Here is a 12,740-nt window from a genome sequence, read left to right as displayed (position 1 = left end):
CTTTATAGGAGGCAATAGGAGTGCTTGCATTTCACATATTCTAAGTTCACTACTTAGAGGTAGTGCACTTCTGCTGTCCACTCTTACTGACTTTAGACACAGCTGCAGGGAATAGTCCTCTGTGAGCTCAAATTCACCTCCTGCACCATACTTCCCTCTTCTTTATGGTCCAGAGTCTTCCCCAAGGCCTTGGGAGTTCTCTCAGAGGGTGGGCAAGTGTCATCCAGAAGAAGGAGTTACTGCCACTGGAAGAAGCACTCTCTCAGTGAGGGCAAGAGCCCATGGTGAGTGCGCTGGTCTCTTATATCCAGGGGACAATTCCAGGGAACATCTACATACTTCTCAGGGGGTTCCAGCAGAATCATCTCTGTGCCCTCAGCAACTGCCCCAATAACAAATCTTACATCACTTTTTCCTCCTCCCATATCATATCTCTCTTCTCCGTCATCCCTGCTTCCTAGGATTGCCTCCCCAATAAATCACATGTACCCAAGCCTTTGTCTCAAACTCTGATTTCAGGGAACCCCTCAGAGGATGTGAGGTGGGGGCTGCATAGCCACAGCATTTCTACCCTCTCCCGGTTCACCAAGCCCTCCATCCCTTACGGGGATGCCCTGAGCACTTGCCTTCCGGACCAGCTCTCCTTACACAGTCGCCTCGGAGCAACTCAGCCCTGCGCGTTCCCTCTCCTCATCTGACACTGGAAGACCCTACCTGTGGCTATATCACTGAAACTAGCTTTCATGCAGCATCTTATCAGCAGTACTGCAGTCATACCCCTCAAGCTTATTTTTGTGTTATTTATGATTTTATGCATCTATACTTTGTGGAAAGGAATGCTTATTAGCAATGTGGCCATGGAAGCTGAGCCTAAGAGCCTTATCGGGAAGATGGTGCTACTGAAGGTCGTCTGGCAGAGTTGTAGTGTGAACAGCACAAGTTTCTATCAGCGTGACGTGCCGAGTCCAGCAACCAGCCATTCCCTGGTGCTGCTGCCTGGCCTGACCCTTCCTGCTTTCATCTTTGGATGTAAAGACTGGGGCCCATGTCCACTTCCATCAGTGTCAAAAGTATCTTTTGGCACAACATTGAATGATAGTGATGACTCCATCGTTTTCAGAAGCCGCAAGCGGAGGAAAGGGACACTGAAGCGGCTTGAAGCTGGAGCCTCGCCTTTGTGCTTCTTGATCTTCACTAAGCATTTTCAAATGACTGTTGAGAACAGTGCTCTTTTCATCTATTTAGTAATAACAAAAATAAATTTTCAAAAGTTAAAATTGCACCACAGCCAGCAAAGGGGTGAAGACACCTCCTCGGTCGGGGAGGGACGTCATTTCCCGTGGGCAGTGCAGGTTCTCGCTCCTTCTGCCCTCAAGCCCAGCCCACCCGCCCAGGCTCGAGGTGCCTTTTGGACTCTGCTCCGGAGGAAGTAGCCAGAAAGCAGCTTCACGTTCATGTTTTCTTTTAAATTTGGGGCCTTCTAGCATGTCATTCTGATCGTTTTTTCTCCTATAGAGCTTATAAATGAATGAGACTGAGCCTAAGTGAGATTTCAGGAGGACAGTGGAGAGGAGACCATTATATGTCAGGCAGGAGTGGGAAGGGCTAAATAATTGCGGAAGAGCAGGCTGACTTCTCCAACAAGGGGGCAGGGCATAGCACAGAGGAGCTGGGATGTCCTGATGCAAGCCTGACTTTCTCAGGGCACTCTCCAGGTCCTGGTCACATTTGTGTGAGGCACAGGTGGGCATACTTAATTTCAAATTTTCAGTCTTGCTCTGGTGAATAACTGAGCTGGAATGCACTTACAGAAATGATTTCTAAGGGCATACTTAGAACCAATGAAGACAAGCAACAGACAATGACTGAGTACGAGTAACGGGGCCTCTTCATCTCTAGGAGCACCCTGCACCCTTGCCTTGAGACTTGCCAGAGCACTTGGAGGCCTCTCCTTATTCTTGCCCAGGTTGGCAGCCCATGGTCTGCAGAATGGCTGGCAGCCTCATTCTCACCTGCCTTCCTTGTCAGGGCTGCTCTCATAAATACCTCATGCTGGTTGACTTAACAACAGGAATGTATCGGCTCATAGTCTAGAGGCTGGAGCCCATATCAAGGCTGTCAGGCCATGCCTTCGTCCAGGGTCTGTGACCCTCTGGTGACGGTGTGCCGACCTAGCTGGCAGTCCTTGGCTTGCTTCTCTGCCTCCATCACATGAAGATCTCTCTTCTTGGGTCTGCTCTTCTAGTTTCCTCTTATTTCTGGCTTCTGGCTGTTCTGATTGCATCTGAATTTCTCTTAATATGGCCTCCAGCAATAAAGATTGAGGCCCATCCTCATTTCATTTGACCACACCAATATAGGATCTTAGAAATAAATCCTATTCACAAAGGAGTCCACACCTTAACTGATAATACTTCTTCAATGGAGTTCACAATCACAGGAATGTGGATTGAAATGAAAAATACGTCTTCTGTTGAGGTACATAATTCAATCTACCACATTACCCCGGGAGGGAAAGTGCCACCTCCTCCCTCGACCACCAGTCAGATGTGCTTCTTTCTGATGGGACCACCTGGACCAAGCCTGGGCTTCAGAGACGCCATATACCCATTGGGCTGGGGCCTGGGGCACTGAACAAATCATGAGGCAAAGGAGTCTGATACCAACCAGGTTTGGGGCCACCGGCTCCCGGGATGTGGCAATGTGGTCTTATTTCTCCCAATACTGGCTAGGTACAATGCAGCCATTTAGAGGGGCTCCTCAAGGGAAAATTTGGGAGCTTGGAAAAGAAAGAGGGAAAACACTGGGTAACAGACCACAGATGCCCACAGTCTACTACCTTAAAAGAATTCCTTAAATATATTTTATATTTAAATTTTCACAGAATGATAATGAAAGTTGTGGACATTTTCCTGAGATATCATAGAATCAAAAGTACCTTTGGTACAGGGATCCTATCTGGGATGATGGAAAGGTTTTGGTAATAGATGGTACTGCTGGTAGATCAACGTTGAGAACAAGATTAATAGCACTGAAATATATATTTCAATGTGATTAAAAGGGGAAATGTTAGATTATATATATATGGCACAGAATATTTTTTTTAAAAAATCAATGAAACTACACTACACAAACAATGAACATGAAGTTAAACCATAGACTTTAATTAATAGTACAATTTTTTAAATGCGCTATCATCAGTTGTAACAAATATTCCACACCAGTGCAAGGTGTTAGTGGTGGGGTGATATATGGGAATTCTGTATTTTATGGAAGGTTGTCCTATAAACCCACAGCTTCTCTAATAAAGAAAAGAACACAAATTATTTTTACAGTGCCTAAGGTTGGACAACTTGTAATTTGTAGAGAAAAGATAGTCAAAGGTAGAAGATAATTTGGAAGTACCATGCAAGAGTGATAACTACAGGAGGTGGGCTGTGTGTTTGTTTTTATATGTTACATCCCAAGAACCAAGCTCAATTTTCAGTTGCAAAACTGTGTGGAAGGTTAGGCAGCGATCCAGGGAAGTCTCAGGGTGGTGAAGAGGCTAGCAATGGTCACCGCCATGTTAAAGGCCAGTGTACGGGGGACGCAGATGCGGCTCCACCAGGTGGACTCCCACCTCCCACATGCGAGGTCGCAGGTTCAGGTTCCTGTGCCTCCTGGAGAAGGCGACCAAACAATGAGCAGACGGGCGACGGAACCATCATGGGTAGAGGGGATAAATAATAAATAAAAAAATAAGATCAGGCAAATAAATAAATCTTATTCACTGTCTGCCTCCTGGAGGGCAAGGATCACACGTCTCTTTATCACAGCTGTAAGCCAGCTCCTAATATGGGTCTGGCTCAAGCCTTTTATTGTCAGATGGGTGAGTGAACGGGCCCGAGAAGACGGGCAAGCATTGACGATGTGAGAAGAAGGGCTTCCAGGCAGGAGTCTGAGCTCAGTGACTATCTACTTAGGGCATGGTCACATGACCTCATTTACTCCTCCATTAGAGGACATCTCTGAGCACAGTTCATAAACAGAGACTAGAACTCTGAAAGGCTGAACAGCTCATCCGGCTGCACACTCTAAAATTGGAGCCAGAGTCAACCCGAAGTCTCATATCCAAATCATGGGAGCTTTCTGTGGCTACTGAATGCTTTTGAAACAGAATAAAGGAATATAACCAATAAAAAGGTTCAACATGAATACTTATTGTCTGTTTAAAAGTAGCTTTTTAACTAAAATTTTTACTGAGATAATTATAGATTCACAGGCTGTTATAAGAAATAATATAGAGAGATTGCACTGTACTCAGTTTCCTCCACTGATAACATTTTGCAGAATTATAGTACAATAGCACAACAGAATATTGACATTGATACAATCCACCAACTTTATTCAGATTTCCCCATTTTTACCTGTACTTACTTGTGTATGTGTGCATGTATGTAGTTCTATTCAATTTGTATGTATTCACCACCACAGTCAAGATACGAAACAGTTTCATTCCAAAGGCTCCTTCCTATTGTCCTTTTAAAACCACACCTACTTCCCTCCTGCCACCATTCCCAACTGATCTGCTATCCATTTCTGTAATTTTGCCATTACAAAATGCTGTGTAAATGAAATTATGCAATATATAACCTATTAGGGTTAACATTTTTTTGACTCACAATAATTCCCTGCAGATTCATCCAATTTGCTGCATATATCAATAGTTCATTCCTTTTTTATTGCTGAGTAGTATCTCATCATAGGTATGCACCACAGCTTGTTAACCATTCACATGTTGAAGGGAATCTGGACTGATTTCAATTTTGGGGTATTACAAATAAAGCTGCTGTAACATTTGTGTACAGGTGCACATATGTTTTCACTTCTCTGGAATAAATTCAAGGGCACCACTGCTGAGACCTATTGTAACTACATGGTTTACATTTAAAAATGTGTCAACATGTGCTACAGAGTGACTGCACTATTTTACATTCTCATTCAGTTTCTCTGAATGCTCACCAGCATGTGATGCTGTCACTGTTTTGCTCCTTTTTTTAAGACACTCTGATAAGTGTGTAATGATATTCCAATTTGATTATAACTTGTATTTCCCTGATGACTAAGGATGTTGAATATCTCTATGTGTTTGTCATCTGTAATGCTATTTCATAAAATGTTTGTTCATGTCCTTTATCCATTTTCTAATGCACTTGTTTTTTTGCTGCTGAATTTTGAAAGCTCTTTATGTGTTTTGATACTAATCTTATGTTGGATGATGGTTGGCAGATATTTTCTCCCAATATGTGTCTTGTCATTTCATCCTCTTCACATGAGCTTCAGCAGAGTAAAACATTTTTTTATTTTATTTTAATGAAGTACAATTTATCAATTTTTCCTTTGGTGTCAAGTCTAAGAGTTCTTTGCCTAATTCTAGATCCCAAAGAAGATTTCTTCCTAACATTATTTTTAACATTCTACCACGTAAATTTTACAGTTAAGCCTGTGATCCATTTTGAGTTAATTTTATATAAGGTGGGAGTTATAGGTCAAGGTTTTGTGTATAACTGTCCAATTGCCCTCACACCTCTGTTGAAAATGTTTTCCTTGCCTTCATGGGATTGCTTCTGCATCTTGCCAATAATCAACGAAGAATATTTGTATAGGTTTATTTGTGGTTTTCTATTCCCACATCAATTTATGTGTCTCTCTCACCACCAATAGCATCCTGTCTTGATTACTGTACCTAAGAGTGATTCCTCCCACTTTATTTTCCCTTTTTGGGAAAGTTTTAGCTATTCTAATACCTGGAAGTTCCAAATAAATGTAGATAAGCTTGTCTTTGTCTACAAAAACCCTTGCTGAGATTGTGATAGGAATTGCATTCAACTTGTAGATCAATCTGAAGATAATTGATACCTTTACTATGTTAAGTCCATAAGCACCTTATGTTTCTACATTTATTTAGATCTTTGATTTCTTCATCAGCATTTTGTGATTTTGAGAACACAGATCCTATATATGCTTTGTTACAGTTACGCTTAAGTTATTTCATTTTCTTTAGAGCGATTGTAAATGGTATCGTGTATTTAATTTGAGGTTCAAACATTTTCATTGCTGGAATATAGAAATGTGATTTATTTTGTGGGTTGTTCATTGTATACTGCAAACTTGGAATAGGTTTATTTTGGGAAATTCTTTGGTATTTTCTTTATAGACAATCATGTCATTTGTAGGTACGTAGAATTCCATTCTTCCATTCCAAACCTTATGCCTTTATTTTTCTTCCTTTTTTTTAAAGAAATTTGCTCATTGAAAGGTGTAGTTTAAGAAACAAAAAGATAAGCCATAGACTGAGAAATAACTTTTGCAAAACAGGTATCCAACAAAAGGCTTTTATTTAGACTACAGAGGAAAAAAAAACAACAAAAAAAAAAACCTTGCAACTCAATGCTGAGAGAGAAAACAACCCAATTTAAAAGTGGGCAAAGGGGGAAGAGGACTTGGCCCAGTGGTTAGGGCATCCATCTACCACATGGGAGGTCTGCGGTTCAAACCCCGGGCCCCCTTGTGGAGCTGGCCCACACGCAGTGCTGATGCACGCAAGGAGTGCCCTGCCACGCAGGGGTGTCCTCGCAAGGGGAGCCCCACGGGCAAGGAGTGCGCCCCGTAGGGAGAGCCGCCCAGTGTGAAAGAAAGTGCAGCCTGCCTAAGAATGGCATCACCCACTGTGGGGAGCTGCCCGGAGCTACGTGCATTTGCGGTCTCCAGCAACATGGCGGTTTTCATAAGTACGCCTACTCCACCCCTGTGCTTCCGCCTTCTTCTTCCCTTTTCCCCAGTTTCCCGGGCAAAAAGTGTCGTGCCTGCGCAACAAGATGTTGAAGCCATGACCAGCATTGAAGACTCGCAACCTATAGCAAGTGGTGTAACAGCATTTTATTGCCTTATATGGAAGAGCCGCTTCATCAGCCTATCACCCCCTGCTAATACCCTCCCCTTAGTATATATTCTGATGCTCTACCCTCAATAAACGGAGACCTGATCAGAATCCTGTCTTGTCTTGTGTGTTTCTCTCGCCTCTTGTCCCCCAATTCCCGCTCCCTCTTTCAGGTGCCGGTTCGTTTGACCTGCGGGCCGGGTCAACCCACAAGGAGAGCGGACACAACAAGATGACGCAACAAAAAGAGGCACAGATTCCTGTGCCACTGACAACAGAAGCGGACAAAGAAGATGCAGCAAATAGACACAGAGAACAGACAAACGGGGGGGAGAGTAGGGGAGAGAAATAAATAAATAAATAAATAAATAAATAAATAAAAGTGTGCAAAGGAAATAAAAAATATATACAAGCTTGGTCAATAAGCACAAGTAGAGATGTTCACCATCACTAGTCTTCATAGGAATGCAAATCAAAATCACAATAAGATAGCAGAACACACACACTAGGATGGCTGAAGTCAAGAAGACTGACAACACCAGTGCTAACAAGTACGTGGAGCAAATAGAAACCTCGTGCATTGCTGGTGGAAGGCAAAATGTGCAGCCACTTTAGAAAATAATACGACAGCACCTCACATGAAAATAAACATTTACCACAAGACCCAGCAATTCTGCTCCAAGATATCTACTCAATATATTAAAATATGTGTCCACACAAAAGTGCGTATGCCAATTATTCTTAATACTGAGATATGAATAGCTACAATTCATAATAACCAAAAAGTCTATCAATTGGTAAATAGATTTTTAAAATTATGTATATCCATACCATCCATGCCTATGGAATATTACTCAGCAACAAATACAAACAAAATGGACAAATCCCTAAAACATTACGCTAATTTTTAAAATTATGTATATCCATACCATCCATGCCTACGGAATATTACTCAGCAACAAATACAAACAAAATGGACAAATCCCTAAAATATTATGCTAAGCAAAAGATATCAACTACAAAGACTGTGTCTGTCTGACTCCATTTAAATGAAAGTCTAGAAAAGGCAAAATTCTAGCGACAGCATGTCAGTGGTTGCCTGGAAACATGGGCGAGGAATGCAAGGAAGGATAAAGTGGCACAGGGAAACCTTTTCAGCCAAGGCAGTGATTGTCACATGGATGTACGTGAATACCAAAATCAACTGTGTACTTAAAATTAGCGATATCATCATATCATCTTTCTCTTTCTTGCTTAAGGTGATTCAAACTGTGTTGATTAGCAGCCATCCTTGCCTTGTTCCTGATTTTAGAGGAGTATCATTCAGTCTTTTACCATGAGGTATGATGGTAACTGTTAGGTTTTCACACGTGCTCATTATCAAGTTGAGGTTGCTCCTCTCTCTCCCTAGATTTCTGCAAGTTTTTAACCCAAATGGCTGCTAGATTTGTCAAAAGCATTTTCTGCATCAACTTATATGTTCATATGATGTTTCCTTTTTAGCTTTATGATACAGTGGGTTGCACTGACTGATCTTTAAGTGGAAAAGAGTCTTATATTTCTGAAATAGATCACAACTGTTAAGTTGCATAATTATTTTTGTATAATGCTGTATTTAGTTTGCTAATAATTGAGGATTTTTGTGTCTAAATTCATGAGAAAATTTGACCTGAATTTCTCCTTTCTCGTACTATTTTTCCTTTTTCTGGTGTTGGCATCATGGTAATACTAGCCTCATAAAATGAATTAGAAATTGTTTTCTTATTTTATATCATCTGAAAGACATTTCATAAAACTAGAGTTAATTCTTCTTCAAATATTGAGTAGAATTCTCCAGTGAAGCCAAATGGGCTTGGGGATTTCTTCTTTGGGAGATTTTGAATTACAAATTCAACTTATTTGATACTTATCAGACTATTCAGAATTTCTATATTATCTTAGTTGAGTTTCAGAATCTTGTGTTTTTTTAAGAAATGGTCCAGTTCTTCTAAGTTGCTGAATTTATGAGCATAAAGAAGCTCATAGTGTTGCCTTATTATCTGTTTAAGCTTGCAGGATCTATAGCAATATGATCTATTTCATTTCTGACATGATTTGTGACTTCTTTTTAGTTCAATCATTTTGCTATGGGTATATAAATTGTATTGATTTTAGAGGAATCTAGTCTGTTTTATTGAATGTTTATATGCCTAGTTTCAATTTCATTGATATTTTTGCTCTTATCATTACTATTTCTTTTATTCTTCTTGTTGTGGGTTTATTTATTCTCCTTTTCTAGTTTCTGTTGGTAAAAAATTAGATTGAATATTTGAGATTATTTTCCTTTGTCTATAGTTTTTGAAAGTTTAATTACGTTGTGTCTTAGCATGAATTTCCTTGGATGTATCTTACTTGGAGTTTTTATGGTTATTGAATCTGTGGGTTTATATTTTTGCCAAATTCAGAAACTTTCAAACATTTTTTTTCTCTCAAATACTCTTCAGCCCACTCTCACTATTCTCCTTCCAGAATTCCAATTATGTGAATGCTGAAGTTTTTCTTATTGTCCCACAGGTCCCTGAGGCTATGTTCATTTTTGTCAGTCTATTATCTATGTGTTGCTCAGGTTGGGTGATTTCCTTTGATCTATTCTCAAGTTCACCAATTCCATCCTGAGTTATCACCACTCTACTACTGAAGCCACCTGGCAGGATTTTTACCTTGGGGAATGCACAGACTGGGATTGATCTTTTTGCACCCTAGTCAACCTAAGCGTGTGTCATCACTCTGAATCCTCACTAAAACCCTGAGAGTTTTATGCTCAGATGCCATTTCATAGGAAGTTAATTTTTCTGGACACATCACAGTTCATGTATGTACAGAGAAGACTGACTAACTGACTTTACTCTGAAGTCTCTGACTGAAGTCAATGAAAATGTACTCTGTACTGCAAATAATGGATCCCTCCTTTATCTGCTTCCTGACGTTGAATTTTCATATTCCAAGTTTTGCAAAAGTAGTTCCCTCTCTGAGGAAACAGTCTTATTGCACACTGCCTGCTCCCCACCCCATCTCCAGTCCATGGGATCCTGGCTAGAAGGTGAATGAAGGGATCGTGTTGCTGGGTAACTGTGTAGCCAGTCCCATCCACTGCCCACAGAACCCTTCTCAGACATCCAGAGATCTGAGCACTCTTGGAGAGGGAAAGGGAAACTGTTGTGAACTGGGAAGAAGCAGCAGAAAGAGGATTTCTCAGCAGACGTTCCTCCCTTAGTCTCCCAGAATGTATGCATTTAAAATCAAGAATTCACAACTGCACAGTCAGCCAGGGACTTGACCAGGCTGGGGTCACTCCTGGGCTCTCCAAGATCTTATCTGAGCACAAACCAGCAGAGCTTGGAAGAGGCTGACAGTCGAGTCAGCAATTCTGTCCTCAACACACTCTCACTGTGAAACTCAAACTTTAAGCTTTCCCGTGAAATTAAACAGCATACAGCTTTTTAAACAACGTTTTAATTTTAGACAAGCTAAATATCTCCTTGTCTTTTCCATGTTTTTCTCAGAGTAGGCTTTATAAAAGGTTTGAATTGTAGCAAGAAAACCAAGTTTAACTGAGGGTCTGTTATGTGATTTTAATTTCGTCTCCCCTACCCTGTGAAGTGTAAATTAGTGTCCTCGATTTAGAGGCTAAGAAACTAATTTGTGGAGTTTGGGAGTGGGTGCCAGGCTGAGAGGGACTCCCGGGCTCATCCAAGTAGGAGCCCTGAGCCCAATCCCAGCCATCTGCGGCTGGTCGCCAGCCCTGGGTCTCTCTCGCCTTCTCCCTGGACAGGCTGATCCCAGGATCAGGTAGGACCCAAGGATACTTGCCGTAAAGTAGCAGAAAGAAACATCCATGTTCCCTGTAATTATATTAAACTAAAATTATGTGGGCCTAGAAAGAAGTGGGAACAAGTCAGGGAGGGAAGAAAGTAAAGAGGCAGAGGGATGAGAGAGGCCCTAGTTCTCAGATAAACTCACATGGGCCAAGGCAAGAGGCAAGTCCTTGTCACTCCTGCCCACCTCCCAAGGAAGCCAGTGTGTTTATCACAAGCAACCGCGTCATGGACTTGGCAGCGAGTCAAGCATTTCTCGCTGCCTTCCACCATGCTGACTATAAGAGCACTTGGTTCAGTCCACGTTGGGATTTAGTTTTGTGTGTTTCCTACGGGGACTCCAAGCTAAGCTCTCTGCTCGGCTCCTGGGGCCTGATGCATATAAAGAGGAGGTGCAAAACCTGCTCTGCTCTTGGAGGTCTAAGATGGAGGCAGCTACGATCATCTGCCGGTAACTGAGTTTTGATGCAGAAGAGCTGCCTGACAAGTTATTTATGGAACTGGAGGAGTGGAGACATGACAAGTGCAAACTTGAAACAGGAATCTTCAGACTCACATATGTGAAGCAGCTGATCCAACCCTGGAGCGACAGCATGTCCAGAATTTCCCTTTGCGCCTCCTGGTGTGTGTGTGAGTGTGGTTCGTGGGTGTCTGTTGCACTTCCCTGGTAAAATGGGAGATGGATCTGAGAACCACACAGACTTCACGCCCACTGAACACCAGAACTGTGGATTTAACTCCCTCTGTCCTCTGAGAAGCGTGGGTGCCACCGGCGAGACAGCGCCTCCCTCTGGCTGAGTGGCCTCCCCTTACTGAGTCTCAGTTTCCGTGGCTAGCTACTTGAAGACAGCTCAACTCAACAAAGACATTGTGAGCAACTGCTGTGTAGAAAGGCTATGCTGAACAGATAAGAGATGCCTTTCCTCAGAAAGGACATATATTGTATGCTCTCACTGATTTGAAACAATTAGAATAACCAAGCTCATAGAGTCAGAATCTAGAATACAGGTTACCAGGGGATGGGGCAGGGATAAGGAATGGGAAGTTAAAGCTTAAAATGAACTGGGTTCCTATGTGGAAAAATGGAAATGTTATGGTAATGGAGGGAGGGTGGTACTAGTATCAAAATATCATGAATGCAATTAACAGCACTGAAATACATATCTGAATCTGATTAAAAGGAGGATATGTTAGGTTGCATAGATAGTAATAGAATAAAAATTAAAAACTAAATCCATGGAACTACACTACACAGTGAGGGGGAAAAAAGCGAGTCAGGGTAGCAGGAGAACTGCAGCATGTGGCAGATGTGAGGGTGGGGGCATTGAGAAGAAAAGGTACCTTCACCTGGGCACCACACGGTCCTCTCGGAGGAGGTGGCATAGAAAGTGCATTTGCAAACATGGGTATGATGAGAAGAGATTTGAAGTAGTTTTCTCTGCATTACAGCCCAAGGTAATAGCAAAGGCACTTAGAAATAAAAGTTCAGGGCATATGTAAGCAGCAGGGATTGTTCTGGTGTGGATACAAACTATGTCCAGGTTCTGGAATTTCAATGAGTGTCATTTGAGATATTGCTGTAAAAGGAATGGCTTGGCCTTCCCTGAGGCAGGAGTCAATTATGAATCTGCATTTCTAACAAAATCTCCAGGGAGACACTGGGGCAGTGCAGGTGTCTTAGATTGCTGGGGCTGCTATGACAAATAGGAATTTATTGGCTCATGGTTTTGGTGTTTAGAAGTCCAAAATCAAGGTACTGGCAAGACCGTGTGTTCTCCTAGAGCTCAGAATTCTGGGGAAGCTTCCTTGGCTTGCATCTCTGCCTCTGTCGCATGGTGATCTCATTCTCCTGGGTCTGCTCATTTGGTTTCTGCTGACTTCTGGCTTCTTGCTGTGTTGTCTTCTCTCCCACTTCCTCCCCCCATTCATTTGAGCCTCCCTTCAAGTAAAACAACCTCTTTCAA

The 12,740-nt window shown here is 42.0% G+C and overlaps 1 protein-coding gene across 1 annotated transcript in view; it reads right to left on the bottom strand.

Moving 5' to 3' along the window:
• Nucleotides 1–448, bottom strand: part of LOC139439270 (collagen alpha-1(I) chain-like) — a 123,000-nt gene extending 122,552 nt beyond the window's left edge. Inside the window, exon 1 of the mRNA XM_071215996.1 lies at nucleotides 405–448. Within this exon, the coding sequence (XP_071072097.1) occupies nucleotides 405–448 (44 nt within the window). The remainder of the gene's footprint in view (nucleotides 1–404) is intronic.
• Between the last annotated feature and the right edge of the window lie 12,292 nt (nucleotides 449–12,740).

This window comes from Dasypus novemcinctus, chromosome 7 (assembly GCF_030445035.2).
Source record: "Dasypus novemcinctus isolate mDasNov1 chromosome 7, mDasNov1.1.hap2, whole genome shotgun sequence".
Taxonomy (NCBI): domain Eukaryota; kingdom Metazoa; phylum Chordata; class Mammalia; order Cingulata; family Dasypodidae; genus Dasypus; species Dasypus novemcinctus.
The sequence above is the reverse complement of the archived record's forward strand: the minus strand, read 5'-3'. Positions and strand labels throughout refer to the sequence as shown.